At 32.9% G+C, this 21,246-nt stretch overlaps 1 protein-coding gene across 2 annotated transcripts in view; it reads left to right on the forward strand.

Moving 5' to 3' along the window:
• The window catches only part of LOC110461934 (ficolin-1-like), a 28,610-nt gene extending 8,915 nt beyond the window's left edge, over window positions 1-19,695 (forward strand). Inside the window, exons 2-5 of one of the 2 annotated variants that reach the window (XM_021515675.1) lie at window positions 2,382-2,503; window positions 4,154-4,250; window positions 16,733-16,900; window positions 17,952-19,695. In XM_021515675.1, the coding sequence (XP_021371350.1) occupies window positions 2,477-2,503; window positions 4,154-4,250; window positions 16,733-16,900; window positions 17,952-18,208 (549 nt within the window). In that variant the 5' untranslated portion in view covers window positions 2,382-2,476 and the 3' untranslated portion in view covers window positions 18,209-19,695. Of the gene's footprint in view, window positions 1-1,833; window positions 2,504-4,153; window positions 4,251-16,732; window positions 16,901-17,951 lie in introns of those variants that run through there. The other variant, XM_021515674.1, reaches the window with a different exon arrangement.
• Window positions 19,696-21,246: the final 1,551 nt, after the last annotated feature.

A 21,246-nucleotide genomic window follows, 5' to 3' on the forward strand; every position in this document is an offset into this window, starting at 1 on the left:
AAATATAAAAAAAAAAAAACACAACTTGTTCTGAATAACCAAAATGCTCAGGATGTTGATATTTAGTCAGTAGCATGCTGGGATCGAGGACTACTATGTTTGTTTAAGTGAATGACTTTGACTTATATTCAAGGTCAAAGGGGTCAAATTTGTTTAAAATCTTTAAACGACCTCTTCTGAATAACCATGGGTCCCAGGATGTTGACACTTTGCAAGTTGCATCCTGAGATGAAAGGCTATACAATTTGTTCAACATAATGACTTGTTCGACTTTCAATCACAGGGGTGAAATGTTTAAAAAAAAAATAACAGGTTCTTTTGAATGAACTTTAATCATAAATACTGATATTTTATTTTGCCTGTTGCTTTATCTTAGATCACTTTTAAGGTTACAAGTGTGAGATTTATACCAGGTGAGCGATGCAGGCCCATTGGGCCTCTTGTTAATTATCTACACGTACAATGCGAATGCTTTTAAAATGAACCATTTTATCTGATTTTATCTTCGCTACTCACCTGTTTGTTAAAAGAAATAAAAAAAATCAAAAAAATCACCATGGCCCTAAATGACACAAACAAACAAACAAACAAACAAATGCTCGCTCTAAGCATTGTTATGTTAGTATAGCTATTCGCCGTACTGTTAACATAATAGCTGCCGTACAGTTGAAAATGTATCAACAACTATTCGCCGTACACAGACGAAGAACCATTTAAGTCAATGACATCGTAATGACTACATTTAGACATATGACCATTATATGTTTATCCCGGTATCATCTACATATGCCAGTAACGTCCGTTTCATCATTGTATATGTCATACTTTAATAGTTTTCTCATCTTCTTTCTTTTTAAATGATTTTGTACCGGTACTTTGTAGTCATTTCTTACCAATATCTTCAGATCGCATGAAATAGTTTACAAATTATCTGCATCACATAAATCATTGTTTATTGTATAACTGTTGTGCTCCTTTATTTGTCTCTACGCTACTAGAAAATACTAGAAATATCGGAAAACATCATGTGGCTTGTCTGCGCCCAGCGTCCATACCCGCTTCGGTACTAGCTAGCTATCACAGTCCTACACAGTGATAATGAACAACAGAAATCCTATCCAAACTTCAGCTTATATTTGTTTTAAGCAACAGACACTAATTCCCAAATAGATAAACAGTGACATAACAGCCAAGATTTCAAAATGTCATGTATATGACATCACAGTATGAAGTTGTGTTTCCCTTAAAAGAATTTTGATTTGAAAATTTTTGCAAAAAGTTATTGACCTTTGTTTATTTCAGTATTTGATTTTTTGTCTGGAGATCTCCTCCTACAATTTTTGATCGATTTCTTTGAAACTTGTTTGGCTTTATTATCATGACATGTTGTAGTGTTGCCCTATAAAGAATTTTGATTTGGCAATTTTTGCAAAAGTTATTGCCCTTTGTTTATTTCAGTATTTGGTTTTTATCCGGCGATCTCCTCCTACATTTTTCGACCGATTTCTTTGAAACTTGGAAATCGTTATAGTCATGATATATAGTTATGTTTCTTTGAACAAACATTTGATTCGCCTATTTTTGTAGAAGTTATTGCCCTTTGTTTATTTCTAGTACTTGAATCTTGTCCGAAGATCTACAGTTTTCTATCGATTTCTTCGAAACTGGTAGGCTTCATAATCATGATATCAAGTTGTGTTAATATAATGAGTTGGAGACCAGTCTTTTGATTACTTGTTTTCCTCAAACTGTTAGAAAATTAAAGAAAATCGAACCTTCACTTTGTAGTGAAAGGTGAGATTTATAGCATGCTATATATAGCTAGCTAGCCACTCTAAAGGTGATGCAAATCTTATTTTAATGCAAGTTAATATATAACACTATATGGCATTCGACGGCCGTATATTGTTCTGTCCTACGCTACTCTTGTTAGTTCACCTGGTCCGAAGGTAAATTTTGTCCATTTCTTTTTCTTTGCCTTTACAGCAGCATTATACCACACAAATTTTTCAAAAGGAAATGCCTTTGACCCTTATTCAAGGTCAAACGGGTCAAATTTGTTAAAACACTTAAACAATTTCTTCAATGTCATGTTGAATAGAAGTTTTACCCGTGTTTAAACAGAGTTATTGCCCTCTACACTTCATTCCATCTGTGACACCCCTTCAGGTGTCGCCCCACTAGTATATTTTTATGTTCATTGAAATAATACAACAGTATACGAAGACACCGTTACGAAATTTACAGATTGAAGGTGGTTATTTGCAGTCCGTCATTGTTCATGTATTATGTGCTACTATTATCGGATAATTTAGTTCGTTTCTCTATTTCAGTTTTGATCAAGTTTTCTTTGAACAACATTTTCTATTCTCTGTTGAAAGGTTTGGCAGACTGTAACGACGTGGGTTTAAGCTATGGTTCCGGTGTGTTTACCGTTACCCCGGTAACAGGGACAACATTTGACGTCTACTGTGATATGGACACTCCTGGAGGACCGTGGACGGTAAGGGAACATTTCATATGTTACAACTGAATACCAAAACATTTTTAGCTCACCTGGTCCGAAGGACCATGGCGAGCTTATGCCATACCGCAGCGTCCGTCGTCCGTCCGTTCGTCCGTCAACTTTTCCTTTAAAACGCTACTAGTCCTGAAGGGCCAAGTAGATTTTGACTAAATTTGGTCTGGAGCATCCTTAGGCCAAGGGGACTCAATTTTGTATAAACGGTGGGTGTGGCCCCCTAGGGGCAGAGCCCAATAGGGAAAATAGAGGTAAAACCTTTAAAATCCTTCTTCTACCGTAAGGAGTAAGGTATTTTTTCCTTATTTAGTCTGGAGCATCATTGGGCCAATGGGACTCAATTTTGTATAAATGGTGGGTGTGGCCCCCCTGGGGGCTGAGGGGCAGGGCCCAATAGGGGAAATATAGCAAATTCAATAAAATCCTCCTCCTTCTGTAGGAATCAAAAGATTTGTTCCGTATTTAGTCTGAAGCATCCTTGGGGGAAGGGGAACCAATTTTGTATAAACGGTGGGTGTGGCCCCCCTGGAACCTGAGGGGCGGGGCCCAATAGGGGAAATAGAAGTAAAACCTTTATAACCCTTCTTCAACCATAGGTATTAAGGATTTTTTTTCTAATCTAGTCTGGAGCATCCTTGGGCAGAAGGGACTCAATTTCCTATAAACAGCGAGTGTGGCCTCCCTGAGGGCAGAAGCGAGGGGCTTAATAGGGGAAACATAGCAAATTCTTCAAATACCTTCTTCTTCTGTACTAATGACAGGATTTTGTACAAATTTGGTATGAAGCATCCTTGGGTGAAGAGGAACCAATTTTGTATAAACGGTATGTCTAACCCTCCTGGAGGCAGAGAGTCGTGGACCAATTGGGAAAATAGAGGTAAAACCTTTAAAATCCTTCTTCTACCATAGGGATTTAGGGATTTTATCCTAATTTAGTCTGGAGCATCCTTGGGCCAAGGGGACTCAGTTTTGTATAAGCAGTGGGTATTGTCTCCCAGGGGGTAGAAGGGCGGGGCCGAAAAGGAAAATAGAGATAAAACCTTTAAAATCCTTCTTCGACCATCGGGATTAAGGGATTTTATCATTATTTAGTCTGGAACATCCTTGGGCCAAGGGGTCTCAATTTTGGATAAACGGTTGGTATGACCCCCCTAGGGGCATAGGGGAGGGGCTTCATATGTACTTACAACACCTACCATGGAGTGCTATATCTTTACTTCATACCAATTATTTTAAATATATTCAGGTGAGCGATACAGGCCCTCTGGGCCTCTTGTCCATTATCATGAAATAAGATTGACAAACAAAAAGCAAACGGCTGTCACAATGACCTGGTATCCATATGACCGGTAAACACGGTAGACTGACAGGATGAATAAACTGATATCACAAACGATTACTTAATCAATAATATTATCCATTGTCATGAAACCCGTTTTTAAAGAGCGTTGTCTGTTATGTAACTATTTATTGACATCAGTAGATAATGACGCACGATCGGTTGTAAAATGGAGGCCGAAATAACGCATTTTATCTGTATTGCTAGCCCATTCTTTTACATCTGGTGGAAATAAAAGATTAAGGGATCTCAGATGATGAGAAATCATTTCAGCTATACCTTATAACAAACAGGTGATTCAGAACAGATATGACGGTAGCGTTGACTTCATGCGGTCCTGGGCAGAGTACAAAGATGGATTTGGACATATCAATGGAGAATTCTGGCTAGGTATATATATATCAACTTTGTGGTTTTGCTATGTAATTTATCCTGATCTGCCAAGTTATTTGTTCTGATAGGCCTTGGTTTATACAGATGTACACAAGTGCCGAGGTAAGTGTATTGGTGTGTCGAGGTATTTGTACGGATGTTTTCAGATTTTTCTATTATTTAGCAGAAGTAATTATTGTGATGTATCGAGGTATAAACATTGACGTGTCGCGATATTTATACTGATGTGTCGAGGTATTTATACTGATGTGCTGAAGTTTCAATACTGATGTGTCGAGGTTTTTATACTGATGTTCCGAGGTATTTATACTGATGTGTCGAGGTATTTATACTGATGTGCCAAGGTATTTATATTGATGTGCCGCGGTATTTATCATGATGTGTCAATTTATTTATAGTGATTTGTCGAGACATAGTATACTGTTTTGTCAATGTATTTATAGTGATGTGTCGAGACATTTGTACTGATGTGTCAAGACATTTATACTGTTTTGTCAATGTATTTATAGTGATGTGTCGAGACATTTGTACTGATGTGTTAAGACATTTATACTGTTTTGTGAATGTATTTATAGTGATGTGTCGAGACATTTGTACTGTTTTGTCAAAGTATTTATAGTAATGTGTCGAGACATTTATACTGTTGTCAATGTATTTATAGTAATGTGTCAAGACATTTGTACTGTTTTGTCAAAGTATTTATAGTGATGTGCCGAGGCATTTAAACTGATGTGTCGAGACATATATACTGTTTTGTCAATGTATTTATAGTGATGTGTCAATATATTTATAATGATGTGTCGAGACATTTGTACTGTTTTGTCAAAGTATTTATAGTGATGTGTCAAAGTATGTATAGTGATGTGTCAAAGCATTTATAGTTTTGTGTCGAGACATATATACTGTTTTGTCAAAGTATTTATAGTGATGTGTCGAGACATTTATACTGTTGTCAATGTATTTATAGTGATGTGTCGAGACATTTGTACTGTTTCGTCAAAGTATTTATTGTGATGTGTCAATGTATTTATAGTGATGTGTCGAGATATATATACTGTTGTCAATGTATTTATAGTGATGTGTCGAGACATTTATACTGTTGTCAATGTATTTATAGTGATGTGTCGAGACATTTGTACAGTTTTGTCAAAGTATTTATAGTGATGTGTTAAAGTATTTATAGTGATGTGTCGAGATATTTATACTGTTGTCAATGTATTTATAGTCATGTGTCGAGATATTTATACTGTTGTCAAAGTATTTATAGTTATGTGTCGAGATATTTATACTGTTGTCAATGTATTTATAGTGATGTGTCAAAGGATTTATAGTGATGTGTCGAGATCTTTATACTGTTGTCATTGTAATTATAGTGATGTGTCAAGGTATTTATAGTGATGGGTCAAAGTATTTATACTGTTGTCATTGTAATTATAGTGATGTGTCGAGATATATATACTGTTGTCAATGTATTTATAGTAATGTGTCGAGACATTTGTACAGTTTTGTCAAAGTGTTTATAGTGATGTGTCGATACATTTATACTGTTGTCAAAGTATTTTTAGTGGTGTATTAAAGTATTTATGGTGATGTGTCGAGATATATATACTGTTGTCAATGTATTAATAGTGATGTGTCGAGACATTTATACTGTTATGTCAAAGTATTTATAGTGATGTGTCAAAGTATTAATAGTGATGTGTCGATACATTTATACTGTTGTCAATGTATTTATAGTAATGTGTCGAGACATTTATACTGTTGTCATTGTAATTATAGTGATGTGTCGAGACAATTTTATACTGTTTTGTCAATGTAATCATTGTGATGTGTCAAAGCAATTGTACTGATGTGTCGAGACATTTGTACTGTTTTGTCAAAGTATTTATAGTCATGTGTCATGACATATATGCTATTTTGTCAAAGTATTTAAAGTGATGTCTCGAGACATTTAAACTGATGTGTCGAGACATTTATACTATTGTCAATGTATTTATAATGATGTGTCAAAGTATTTATAGTGATGTGTCGAGACATTTATACTGTTGTCAATGTATTTATAGTGATGTGTCGAGACTATTTTATACTGTTTTGTCAATGAATTCATAGTGATGTGTCAAAGTATTTATATTGATGTGTCGATACTTTTATACTGTTGTCAAAGTATTTATAGTGATGTGTCAAAGTACTTATATTGAGTTGTCGATACATTTATACTGTTATCAATGTATTTATAGTGATGTGTCAAAGTATTTATAGTGATGTGTCGAGACATTTATACTGTTGTCAATGTATTTATAGTGATGTGTCAAAGTATTTATATTGATGTGTCGATACATTTATACTGTTGTCAATGTACTTATAGTGATGTGTCAAAGTATTTATAGTGATGCATCGAGACATTTATACTGTTGTCAATGTATTTATAGTGATGTGTCAAAGTATTTATAGTGATGTATCAAAGTATTTATAGTGATTTGTCGAGACATTTATACTGTTATGTCAAAGTATTTATAGTGATGTGTCAAAGTATTTATAGTGATTTGTCGAGACATTTATACTGTTATGTCAAAGTATTTATAGTGATGTGTCAAAGTATTTATATTGATGTGTCGAGACATTTATACTGTTGTCAAAGGATTTATAGTGATGTGTCGAGTCATTTATACTGTTGTCAATATATTTTTTAATGCTGTGTCAAGTATTTATAGTGATGTGTCGGGACATTTAAACTGTTGTCAGTGTATTTATAGTGATGTGTCGGGACATTTATACTGTTGTCAATATATTTTTTAATGATGTGGCAAGTATTTATAGTGATGTGTCGGGACATTTATACTGTTGTCATTGTAATTATAGTGATGTGTCGAGATATATATACTGTTGTCAATGTATTTAAAGTGATGTGTCAAAGAATTTATAGTGATGTGTCGAGACATTTGTACTGATGTGTCAAGACATTTATACTGTTTTGTGAATGTATTTATAGTGATGTCTCAAAGTATTTATAGTGATTAGTCGATACATTTATACTGTTGTCAATATATTTTTTAATGATGTGTCAAAGGTGTCAAAGTATTTATAGTGCTTTGTCGAGAAATTTATACTGTTGTCAATGCATTTATAGTGATGTGTCGAGTCATTTATACTGTTGTCAATGTATTTATAGTCAGGTGTCGAGATATTTATACTGTTGTCAATGCATTTATAGTGATGTGTCAAAGAATTTATAGTGATGTGTCGAGTCATTTATACTGTTGTCAATGTATTTAATGAGATGAGTCAAAGAATTTTTATATATGTGTCAAGACATTTATACTGTTTTGTGAATGTATTTATAGTGATGTGTCGAGTCATTTATACTGTTGTCAATATATTTTTTAATGCTGTGTCAAGTATTTATAGTGATGTGTCGGGACATTTATACTGTTGTCAAATCAAAGTATTTATAGTGATTTGTCGAGACATTTATACTGTCGTCAATGTATTTATAGTGATGTCTCAAAGTATTTATAGTGATGTGTCATAGTATTTATAGTGATGTGTCGAGACAATTATACTGTTGTCAGTGTATTTATAGTGATGTGTCGGGACATTTATACTGTTGTCATTGTAATTATAGTGATATGTCGAGACAATTTTATACTTTTATTAATAGTGATGTGTCGATACATTTATAATGTTGTCAATGTATTTATATTGATGTGTCGATACATTTATAATGTTGTCAATGTATTTATATTGATGTGTCGATACATTTATACTTCTGTCAAAGAATTTATAGTGATGTGTCAAAGGATTTATAGTGATGTGTCAAAGAATTTAAAGTGATGTGTCAAAGAATTTTTAGTGATGTGTCGAAACATTTATAATGTTGTCAATGTATTTATAGTAATGTGTCGAGACATTTATACGGTTGTCAAAGTATTTATAGTAATGTGTCGAGACATTTATACGGTTGTCAAAGTATTTATAGTAATGTGTCGAGACATTTATATTGTTGTCAATGTATTTATAATGATGTGTCGATACATTTATAATGTTGTCAATGTATTTATACTGAGGTGTCGAGACAATTTTCTTCTGTTTTGTCAATGTATTAATACTGTTATGTCAAAGTATTTATGGTGAAGTGTCATTGTCAATGTATTTATAGTGATGGGTCAAAGTATTTATAGTGATATGTCAAAGTATTTATATTGATGTGTCGAGACATTTAAACTGTTAGTATTTATAGTGATGTGTCGCGACATTTATAATGTTGTCAATGTATTTATAGACTGTTGTCAATGTATTTAATGAGATGAGTCAAAGAATTTTTATATATGTGTCAAGACATTTATACTGTTTTGTGAATGTATTTATAGTGATGTCTCAAAGTATTTATAGTGATATGTCGAGACATGTAATCATTGTGATGTGTCAAAAAGTGATGTGTCGAGACATTTGTCAATGTATTTATAGTGATATGTCGAGACATGTAATCATTGTGATGTGTCAAAAAGTGATGTGTCGAGACATTTATATTGTTGTCAATGTATTTATAGACTGTTGTCAATGTATTTATAGACTGTTGTCAATGTATTTAATGAGATGAGTCAAAGAATTTTTATATATGTGTCAAGACATTTATACTGTTTTGTGAATGTATTTATAGTGATGTGTCGGGACATTTAAACTGTTGTCAGTGTATTTATAGTGATGTGTCGAGATATATATACTGTTGTCAATGTATTAATAGTGATGTGTCGATACATTTATACTGTTATGTCAAAGAATTTAAAGTGATGTGTCAAAGAATTTAAAGTGATGTGTCAAAGAATTTATAGTGATGTGTCGAGTCATTTATACTGTTGTCAATGTATTTAATGAGATGAGTCAAAGAATTTTTATATATGTGTCAAGACATTTATATTGTTGTCAATGTATTTATAATGATGTGTCGATACATTTATAATGTTGTCAATGTATTTATAATGATGTGTCGAGACATTTAAACTGTTGTCAATGTATTTAAAGTGATGTGTCAAAGTATTTAGAGGGATGTGTCGAGACATTTATACTGTCGTCAATGTATTTATAGTGAGGTGTCGAGACAATTTTCTTCTGTTTTGTCAATGTATTAATACTGTTATGTCAAAGTATTTATAGTGCTTTGTCGAGAAATTTATACTGTTATGTCAAAGAATTTAAAGTGATGTGTCAAAGTATTATATTGATGTGTCGAGACATTTAACTGTTGTCACTGTATTTATAGTGATGTGTCATAGTATTTATAGTGATGTGTCATAGTATTTATAGTGATGTGTCGCGACATTTATACTGTTATGTCGAAGTATTTATAGCGATGTGTCGAGACATTTATAATGTTGTTAATGTATTTATAGTGATGTCTCAAAGTATTTATAGTGATATGTCGAGACAATTTTATACTGTTTTGTCAATGTATTTATAGTAATGTGTCGAGACATTTATAATGTTGTTAATGTATTTATAGTGATGTCTCAAAGTATTTATAGTGATGCATCGAGACATTTATACTGTTGTCATTGTAATTATAGTGATATGTCGAGACATGTAATCATTGTGATGTGTCAAAAAGTGATGTGTCGAGACATTTGTCAATGTATTTATAGTAATGTGTCGAGACATTTATACTGTCGTCAATGTATTTATAGTGATGGGTCAAAGGATTTATAGGGATGCATCGAGACATTTATACTGTTGTCAATGCATTTATAGTGATGTGTCGATACATTTATACTGTTGTCAATATATTTTTTAATGCTGTGTCAAGTATTTATAGTGATGTGTGAAAGTATTTATATTGATGTGTCGATACATTTATACTGTTATGTCAAAGTATTTATAGTGCTTTGTCGAGAAATTTATACTGTTATGTCAAAGTATTTATGGTGAAGTGTCATTGTCAATGTATTTATAGTCAGGTGTCGAGATATTTATACTGTTGTCAATGTATTTATAGACTGTTGTCAATGTATTTATAATGATGTGTCGAGACATTTAAACTGTTAGTATTTATAGTGATGTGTCATAGTATTTATAGTGATGTGTGAAAGTATTTATATTGATGTTTCTACTGTTTTGTCAATGTATTTATAGTAATGTGTCGAGACATTTATAATGTTGTCAATGTATTTATAATGATGTGTCGATACATTTATACTGTTGTCAATATATTTTTTAATGCTGTGTCAAGTATTTATAGTGATGTGTCATAGTATTTATAGTGATGTGTCGGGACATTTATACTGTTGTCAATATATTTTTTAATGCTGTGTCAAGTATTTATAGTGATGTGTAGAGACATTTATACTGTTATCAATGTATTTGTAGGGATGTGTCAAAGTATTTATAGCGATGTGTCGAGACATTTATATTGTTGTCAATGTATTTATATTGATGTGTCGACACATTTATACTGTTGTCAAATCAAAGTATTTATAGTGATATGTCAAAGTATTTATAGTGTTGTGTCGAGACATTTATACCGTTTTCAATGTATTTGTAGTGATGTGTCGAGACATTTAAACTGTTAGTATTTATAGTGATGTGTGAAAGTATTTATATTGATGTGTCGATACATTTATTCTGTTGTCAAAGTATTTATAGTAATGTGTCGAGACATTTATAATGTTGTTAATGTATTTATAGTGATGTCTCAAAGTATTTATAGTGATTAGTCGATACATTTATACTGTTGTCAAAGGATTTATAGTGATGTGTCAAAGGATTTATAGTGATTTGTCGAGACATTTATACTGTCGTCAATGTATTTATAGTGAGGTGTCGAGACAATTTTCTTCTGTTTTGTCAATGTATTAATACTGTTATGTCAAAGTATTTATAGTGCTTTGTCGAGAAATTTATACTGTTGTCAATGTATTTTATAGTGATGTGTCAAAGAATTTATAGTGATGTGTCGAAACATTTATAATGTTGTCAATGTATTTATAATGATGTGTCGAGACATTTATACTGTTGTCAATGTATTTGTAGTGATGTGTCAAAGTATTTACAGTGATGTGTCGATACATTTATACTGTTATGTCAAAGTATTTATAGTGATGTGTCAAAGAATTTATAGTGATGTGTCGACACATTTATACTGTTGTCAATGTATTTATAGTGATGTGTCGAGACATTTAAACTGTTGTCTATGTATTTGTAGTGATTTGTCAAAGTATTTATAGTGATGTGTCGAGACATTTATACTGTTGTCATTGCAATTATAGTGATGTGTCGAGACAATTTTATACTTTTTTGTCAATGTTATCATTGTGATGAGTCAAAACAAATATAGTGATGTGTCGAGACATTTATACTGTTGTCAATGTATTTATAGTGATGTGTCGAGACATTTATACTGTTGTCAATGTATTTATAGTGATGTGTCAAAGTATTTATAGTGATGTGTCGAGACATTTATACTGTTGTCAATATATTTTTTAATGATGTGTCAAGTATTTATAGTGATGTGTCGAGACATTTATACTGTTGTCAATGTATTTATAGTGATGTCTCAAAGTATTTATAGTGATATGTCGAGACATTTATACTGTTGTCAATGTATTTATAGTGATGTGTCAAAGTATTTATAGTGATGTGTCGAGACATTTATACTGTTGTCAAAGTATTTATAGTGATGTGTCAAAGTATTTATAGTGATGTGTCGATACATTTATACTGTTGTCAATGTATTTATAGTGATGTGTCGAGACAATTTTATACTGTTTTGTCAATGTATTCCTAGTGATGTGTCAATGAATTTATAGTGATGTGTCGAGATATTTATAGTGTTGTCAATGTATTTATATTGATGTGTCAAAGTATTTATAGTGATGTGTCGAGACATTTATACTGTTGTCAAAGTATTTATATTGATGTGTCAAAGTTTTTATAGTGATGTGACAAAGTATTTATAGTGATGTGTCGAGACATTTATACTGTTATGTCAAAGTATTTATGGTGAAGTGTCAATGTATTTATAGTGATGTGTCGGGACATTTAAACTGTTGTCAGTGTATTTATAGTGATGTGTCGAGACATTTATACTGTTGTCAATGTATTTATAGTGATATGTCAAAGTATTTATAGTGATGTGTCGACACATTTATACTGTTGTCAATGTATTTGTAGTGATGTGTCGAGACATTTATACTGTTGTCAATGTATTTATAGTGATGTGTCAAAGTATTTATAGTGATGTGTCGAGACATTTATACTGTTGTCAATGTTTTTTAAATGATGTGTCAAAGTATTTATAGTGATGTGTCGAGACATTTATACTGTTGTCAAAGTGTTTATAGTGATGTGTCAAAGTATTTATAGTCATGTGTCGGAACATTTATACTGTTGTCAATGTATTTATAGTGATGTGTCGAGAAATTTATACTGTTGTCAATATTTTTTTAATGATGTGTCAAAGTATTTATAGTGATGTGTCGAGACATTTATAATGTTGTCAATGTATTTATAGTGATGTGTCAAAGTATTTATAGTGATATGTCGAGACATTTATAATGTTGTCAATGTATTTATAGTGATGTGTCGAGACATTTATACTGTTGTCAATGTATTTGTAGTGATGTGTCGAGACATTTAAATTGTTGTCAATGTATTTGTAGTGATTTGTCAAAGTATTTATAGTGATGTGTCGAGACATTTATACTGTTGTCGTTGTAATTATAGTGATGTGTCGAGACAATTTTATACTGTTTTGTCAATGTTATCATTGTGATGTGTCAAAACAATTATAGTGATGTGTCGAGACATTTGTAATGTTTTGTCAAAGTATTTATAGTGATGTCTCGAGACATTTAAACTGATGTGTCGAGACATTTATACTATTGTCAATGTATTTATAGTGATGTGTCAAAGTATTTATAGTGATGTGTCGAGACAATTTTATACTGTTTTCTCAATGTATTCATAGTGATGTGTCAAAGTATTTATATTGATGTGTCGATACATTTATACTGTTGTCAAAGTATTTATAATGATGTGTCAAAGTATTTATAGTGATGTGTCGAGACATTTATACTGTTGTCAATGTATTTATAGTGATGTGTCGAGACATTTATACTGTTGTCAATGTATTTATAGTGATGTGTCAAAGTATTTATAGTGATGTGTCGAGACATTTATACTGTTGTCAATGTATTTATAGTGATGTGTCAAAGTATTTATAGTGATGTGTCGAGACATTTATACTGTTGTCAATGTATTTATAGTGATGTGTCGAAACATTTATACTGTTGTCAATGTATTTATAGTGATGTGTCAAAGTATTTATAGTGATGTGTCGAGACATTTATACTGTTGTCAATGTATTTATAGTGATGTGTCGAAACATTTATACTGTTGTCAATGTATTTATAGTGATGTGTCAAAGTATTTATAGTGATGTGTCGAGACATTTATACTGTTGTCAATGTATTTATAGTGATGTGTCGAAACATTTATACTGTTGTCAATGTATTTATAGTGATGTGTCAAAGTATTTATAGTGATGTGTCGAGACATTTATACTGTTGTCAATGTATTTATAGTGATGTGTCGAAACATTTATACTGTTGTCAATGTATTTATAGTGATGTGTCAAAGTATTTATAGTGATGTGTCGAGACATTTATACTGTTGTCAATGTATTTATAGTGATGTGTCGAAACATTTATACTGTTGTCAATGTATTTATAGTGATGTGTCAAAGTATTTATAGTGATGTGTCGAGACATTTATACTGTTGTCAATGTATTTATAGTGATGTGTCGAAACATTTATACTGTTGTCAATGTATTTATAGTGATGTGTCAAAGTATTTATAGTGATGTGTCGAGACATTTATACTGTTGTCAATGTATTTATAGTGATGTGTCGAAACATTTATACTGTTGTCAATGTATTTATAGTGATGTGTCAAAGTATTTATAGTGATGTGTCGAGACATTTATACTGTTGTCAATGTATTTATAGTGATGTGTCGAAACATTTATACTGTTGTCAAAGAATTTATAGTGATGTGTCAAAGTATTTATAGTGATGTGTCGAGACATTTATACTGTTGTCAATGTATTTATAGTGATGTGTCAAAGTATTTATAGTGATGTGTCGAGACATTTATACTGTTGTCAATGTATTTATAGTGATGTGTCGAAACATTTATACTGTTGTCAAAGTATTTATAGTGATGTGTCAAAGTATTTATAGTGATGTGTCGAGACATTTATACTGTTGTCAATGTATTTATAGTGATGTGTCGAAACATTTATACTGTTGTCAATGTATTTATAGTGATGTGTCAAAGTATTTATAGTGATGTGTCGAGACATTTATACTGTTGTCAATGTATTTATAGTGATGTGTCGAAACATTTATACTGTTGTCAATGTATTTATAGTGATGTGTCAAAGTATTTATAGTGATGTGTCGAGACATTTATACTGTTGTCAATGTATTTATAGTGATGTGTCGAAACATTTATACTGTTGTCAATGTATTTATAGTGATGTGTCAAAGTATTTATAGTGATGTGTCAAGACATTTATACTGTTGTCAATGTATTTATAGTGATGTGTCGAGACATTTATACTGTTGTCAAAGTATTTATAGTGATGTGTCAAAGTATTTATAGTGATGTGTCGAGACATTTATACTGTTGTCAATGTATTTATAGTGATGTGTCAAAGTATTTATAGTGATGTGTCGAGACATTTATACTGTTGTCAAAGTATTTATATTGATGTTTCGAGACATTTATACTGTTTTCAATGTATTTATAGTGATGTGTCGAAACAATTTTATACTGTTTTGTCAATGTATTCATATTGATGTGTCAAAGTATGTATAGTGATGTGTCGATACATTTATATTGTTGTCAAAGTATGTATAGTGATGTATCACAGTATTTATAGTGATGTGTCGAGAAATTTATACTGTTGTCAATGTATTTTATAGTGATGTGTCAAAGTATTTATAGTGATGTGTCGAGACATTTATATTGTTGTTAATGTATTTATAGTGATGTGTCAAAGTATTTATAGTGATGTGTCGAGACATTTATACTGTTGTCAAAGTATTTATAGTGATGTGTCGAGACATTTATACTGTTTTCAATGTATTTATAGTGATGTGTCGAAACAATTTTATACTGTTTTGTCAATGTATTCATATTGATGTGTCAAAGTATGTATAGTGATGTGTCGATACATTTATATTGTTGTCAAAGTATGTATAGTGATGTGTCAAAGTATTTATAGTGATCTGTCGAGAATTTATACTGTTGTCAATGTATTTATAGTGATGTGTCAAAGTGTTTTTAGTGATGTGCCAAGGTATTTATACTGATGTGCTGAGGTTTTAATACTGATGTGTCGAGGTTTTTATACTGATGTGCCGAGGCATTTATACTGATGTGTCGAGGTATTTATACTGATGTGCCAAGGTATTTATATTGATGTGCCTTGGTATTAATACTGATGTGCCAAGGTATTTATACTGATGTGCTGAGGTTTTAATACTGATGTGTCGAGGTTTTTATACTGATGTGCCGAGGCATTTATACTGATGTGTCGAGGTATTTATACTGATGTGCCAAGGTATTTATATTGATGTGCCTTGGTATTAATACTGATGTGCCAAGGTATTTATACTGATGTGCTGAGGTTTTAATACTGATGTGTCGAGGTTTTTATACTGATGTGCCGAGGCATTTATACTGATGTGTCGAGGTATTTATACTGATGTGCCAAGGTATTTATATTGATGTGCCGCGGTATTTATACTGATGTGCCAAGGTATTTATACTTATGTGCCGAGGTATTTATATTGATGTGCCGCGGTATTTATCATGATGTGTCAAATTATTTATAGTGATGTGTCGAGACATTTGTACTGTTTTGTCAAAGTATTTATAGTGATGTGTCGAGACATTTAAACTGATGTGTCGAGACATTTATACTGATTTGTCAATGTATTCATCATGATGTGTCAAAGTATTTATAGTGATGTGTCGAGACATTTAAACTGATGTGTCAAGAAATTTATACTGAAATGTCGAGGTATTAATACTGTGTTTTCTATGTATTTATACTAATGTGTCAAGATTTCTTACGGATGTGTCGAGGTGTTTTTACTGATGTGTCGATGTGTTTTACCTGTGTGGTGAGACAGTAACATGGAAATGGTGCGATATTCATACAGAAGAGGGGGTATTTATACTGGTGTATTTAGGTTTCATACCCATATGAGGAGATATATATATACTGATGGGCAAACGTATTTATATTGATATCACCAGGTAAATTTACTGGTGTGTTAGGTTGTTTATAATTGCAGGATTATTTCATGTAAAGGTATACAAACAACTTTGACACGAATTACTTTGACACGAATTTGCTTGTTCCAAAGATAGTAAAACATATGCACAAGAGGTGAATACAACAGTTTTCCGTTACTAGGAATGGAACCAATTAGAAGCCTGTTGGTGTTGGGACAAGCCCTGCGCATCACGTTGGAGAGTTGGCAAGGGGATGTCAAGTACGCAGATTACACAACATTTGATATAGGATCTGAGACAGAGAAGTACCTGTTGACACTGCAATACCCCAATGGTACAGGTACATTAGGTAAGTTTATTTTGGTAAAGACAGGACATTTTGTTTTCCCCTTTTATTTTGGTATAACCTTTCTTCTCAATCGGAAGAGCAACATACATGAAGGAACGAGACACACACCCCTTATATTCTCAGTTGAAGGTACCCATACCACTGCCAATTTATTCTTTTATGAAAACTTAATAAAATTAAACAAATAAACAAAATATCAAAAACGACAATGGAAGGGCTCTAGCCAAACAGTGCTACAGTTATATCCAAACGAAAGTTAAGGGGTTACTGTATATAGGAGATACCACAGTGCAGCGGAATAGGAATCATTAAGAGGGAAATTCTCAGACCACACCATCATACATGTATCAACAACATTGAGCTTTCCAAGTCGCCTCCGTTCCTCCGTAAACAATGCTGGTTATCAATAGGTTACAGGAAATACGGAACAAATCTTTCTCAAATCCCTCTTGTTCCCCATGTTCCCCATTAGTTTTGTTTGTATATATGGAAACAATATTAATTTCAGGCAGTCGCATTGAATGGTATGCCATCACGAAATTAAAGTCAAAGGTTAAGGTATTCCTAATGGCAAACTTTACAAAGAATTATCAAGCAATATTGTAGGGATTGATACTAAATATCTTAAATGTAGGTTAATCGTCAATGTTTTGGAGATCAGATTCTTCGTTACTCACCGGTAAAACATTTTATCATAACAAAATTGACGCCATAAAGATAAGTCTCGGGGTATCATAGAAAAATGACTTCCTCTGTAGCTTGCTCATGTGGTCACTGGTGGTGGGTGTCATGATGTGTTTTGATCCATTTTGACCAACAAGGCTGATGAACAAATGTCTGAAAATCTAGTTTCATAATCGTTGTAAAATTAATAAAGTTTGTATTTTATTTCTTGTCTCCGTTATAACTTGTTGCAGAACCATGCATACTTAAACTGAACTTATTATGCATAAAACATCCGTAACTTATTCTCTTTGGGATGTCATTAATAGAACTAACTTTAATCAGACTATATGTTTAATACACATCGTAAATGATTCTCTTATTCCAGCTAATTCGATTTGGTACCACAGCGGGAAGGTTTTCTCTACGTTTGACCGTGACAATGACAATGCACCTTTCAGTTGTAGCGATCTTTATAAGGGGGCGTGGTGGTACAGTTGGTGCCATTCGTGCAACTTGTTTGGCCTATATGTTGAAGATAATGGCAATGATGACCCAACTTCCATGACGTGGACACAGTTCTATTCTGATCGATATATGCCTCCATTACGGAAGTGTAAGATGATGGTTAAACGACTAACCTAGTCATATGTATCTCTGACTCAACTTTTTCTGTCGTAAAGGATTTCTTTGTAATACACATGGCAATATCGGATGGATTTATATGATCACATGGATGTAATATGGAGGTTGGCTGCCAGGGAGGGGTCACAAAATAGCTGCCTGTATTCCCATTATAGTAGGGGTAGGGAGCAGTTCATTTCTAGAAACTGACAGAACATACAACGACAGGAAGAAATTCAGTTTGAACTAAGGGAAAGGAACCCGGAAGACATTTAACATTAACTTACTTACACGAACTTTCGATACGAAGCTTAGTTTAGCCTCTAGTGTCTGTTTGGGTGGACACTAGTAGTAAACTTCGGCTGCCTTCAGATACCATAGGAGTTGGACTATACAATGGGAATACAACGTCTGCTTCCACTAAGAATTATTGACCAATGAAAAACATGTATAACTTCTGCTGCCACCTGATATGTACAGTGGGAGTATACGTTCCTTTGCCACTTGGGGAGAACAATGGAATAACACGTTCTTCTTAGTCCTGTGGTTATCCATTAAAGGTATTCTCTCGCACCACTATGGGTGGACCATGGAAGACCATTTATAACTTCTGCTGCCACTTGGGATGTACAATGGGACTAAAGCTTTTTTGCCACTGGGGATAGATAATGAAGACATAACTTATTTTGCCACTCCGGATGAACAATTGAAGTGTAACTTCTGCAACCACTAGGAGTGTACCATTAAAGTATAACTTATTGCTACCACTACGGGTGGCCATTATTAGCATAAAATCAGCTGCCACTATTAGGTAGAACAATGAGAATACAACTGCTGCAACTAGGGATCGAATGTTGGTATAATGTTTTCTGCCACTGAGAGTGAATATTGGGATTAAACCTTCTGCTGTCATATGTTGTGGACTACAGAAAACAATCTGCTGCAGCTAGGTGGTAGACAATGTGAGTGTAACCTTTGCTGCTGCTGTGGTTGGACAATAGACGTACACGAGTAAGTTCTGCTGCCACATGGTATGGACAATGGGAATATAACTACTGCCACCTGGTCGGACAATTGGATTATAATTTCCACCTATTTCGTAGGACAATTGATGACCTGTTTAACATCTTTGCCACTTTAATTGGACAATGAGAGTAATGATTCTGCTGCCACATAGCGAGGAGAATGGGCGTATAACTGCCCATGGTCGGACAATGGGAGTTTAATTTCAACTTCTTTCGAAGGACCATAGAAGTATAACATCTGCTGCCACTTTGATTGGACAATGAGAATGTTTAATTCTGCTGACACTTAGAAACGTTAGGTTAACTTTGCTGCTTCGTGAGGTAAACATAAAGAGTATAGGTTCTGTTGCAGGTTTGGGTGACTATAGGGGTGTAACTCCTGTATCTGTTCTTGCATGGTTATGCTAAAATGCCTAAAAATATTTATCACATAATATACTGTGTTATTCAGTGAATATACCCGTGTCATATTTTTTGCGTATAAACCCATGTAATATGACCTCTCAGTCCTGTGATTGGTTGTAAGTTCCAATTGTTTCGATTGTGACGTCACGCATAGAACAAGTACATGACGTCACAGACTTACGCACTTGAGTCAAAATGACGTCTTTTTACATTTCAAGGTTGCATGAAAATGGTTGTTTTACACGAATATATGCCACAAATCGTGATTATTTTATAAAAAGGATCTTACACTCGTTTTCATTTCATATGAAATTTATGAAACTCGTAACGAATATTTTATTTTAGCTCGCCAAATTGAAATAAAATCTTAAATTTCATAAATCTCATATGAAATGGGAATGTAAGGTCCTATATATATAATAAAAATATTAATGTCCAGATGAGGTAGGAAAAATTTAGAAAATATAATAACCAAATTTTGACCATATTTTTTATGATGAGTCTTCATCGCAACCATGCATCTGCTACGGAATGATGCCTACATTTCCTGGTCCAGTGACTTCTCATCAATGTGAAGTTATTTTGCGTTTAGCTGTGTGTTATGTGTTGTGTCTACAAAGATAAGTCCTATACCTACTAAAGTAGATACCAAAGATACACTTTAGGAGGTTAATCTTATTGCATTCATCAGCTGCAATGTGGGTCCTAGTTTGTACGGTCCTGAGACTTCGTCAATGTCTAAATCAGTGTCTTAGCTCTGTTTCTCTGTATGAGTTAGTATGAGTGCATGACCAACTGAAGGTAGGTTATAAATAATTATTGGGTAATTGATAAATTGTTTCAAATGCTGAGTATTACGTTGTAAAGTTTCCTTTTCAGCATCTTCATCTTTTTTAGGTTCTTCCTTATTCTTCTAAATAGCCCTCCAGTACCTGCTTTGGATGCTTTATATAATCTGATTTTCTAGAAGTTTTTCTTTTTATAAAAACGAAATATTGTCATTTCTTTAAAACCCTTTTGATATATTCAAAGTGTGACATTAAGTAAATATTTTCTGAATTCAACTTTCAATTTAAATTTGATTTGAATTTGAAATTTTGAAAAAAAGCAAACATAAGTAAAATATGGCCATTATGACAGTTTTTTGTTTTTTTTTGTTCTGATTCTAACTTATTGCTCTTGACGGTCAAATCAGAGACAGGCGTTATTCCGTCGAATCATTGTCACAACATATGAGTTGAATTTATGTTTTCACACTGGAAATAACATGTTCGTTGCACTTTCACAGTTGCTATGTATACCAATTTTTTCTGATTTGACCACCTTTTACTTATACAATTGTAAATGTGATAGCACTCCGTATTTTGGTGTTAAGGTAACTAACTGTATATTGTGCTCACCGTGTACGAAGTACTGGAAAGCTTATGGTATTGTGTGTGGTATGACATCTGTCCGTCTAGGGTCATGATATTTGGCCAGTAGCATACTGGGATGGTGTGCTAAAAGTGTCCTAGAATATATGACATTGGCTTCCTTTCAAGGTCACAGGGTCAAATATGTAGACACATTTAAAACACTTCTTCTGATTAACCAAATGACCCAGAATGACACATTTGGCAATAAACTTAG

This window comes from Mizuhopecten yessoensis, unplaced genomic scaffold (genome assembly GCF_002113885.1).
Source record: "Mizuhopecten yessoensis strain PY_sf001 unplaced genomic scaffold, ASM211388v2 scaffold10711, whole genome shotgun sequence".
Taxonomy (NCBI): Eukaryota; Metazoa; Mollusca; class Bivalvia; order Pectinida; family Pectinidae; genus Mizuhopecten; species Mizuhopecten yessoensis.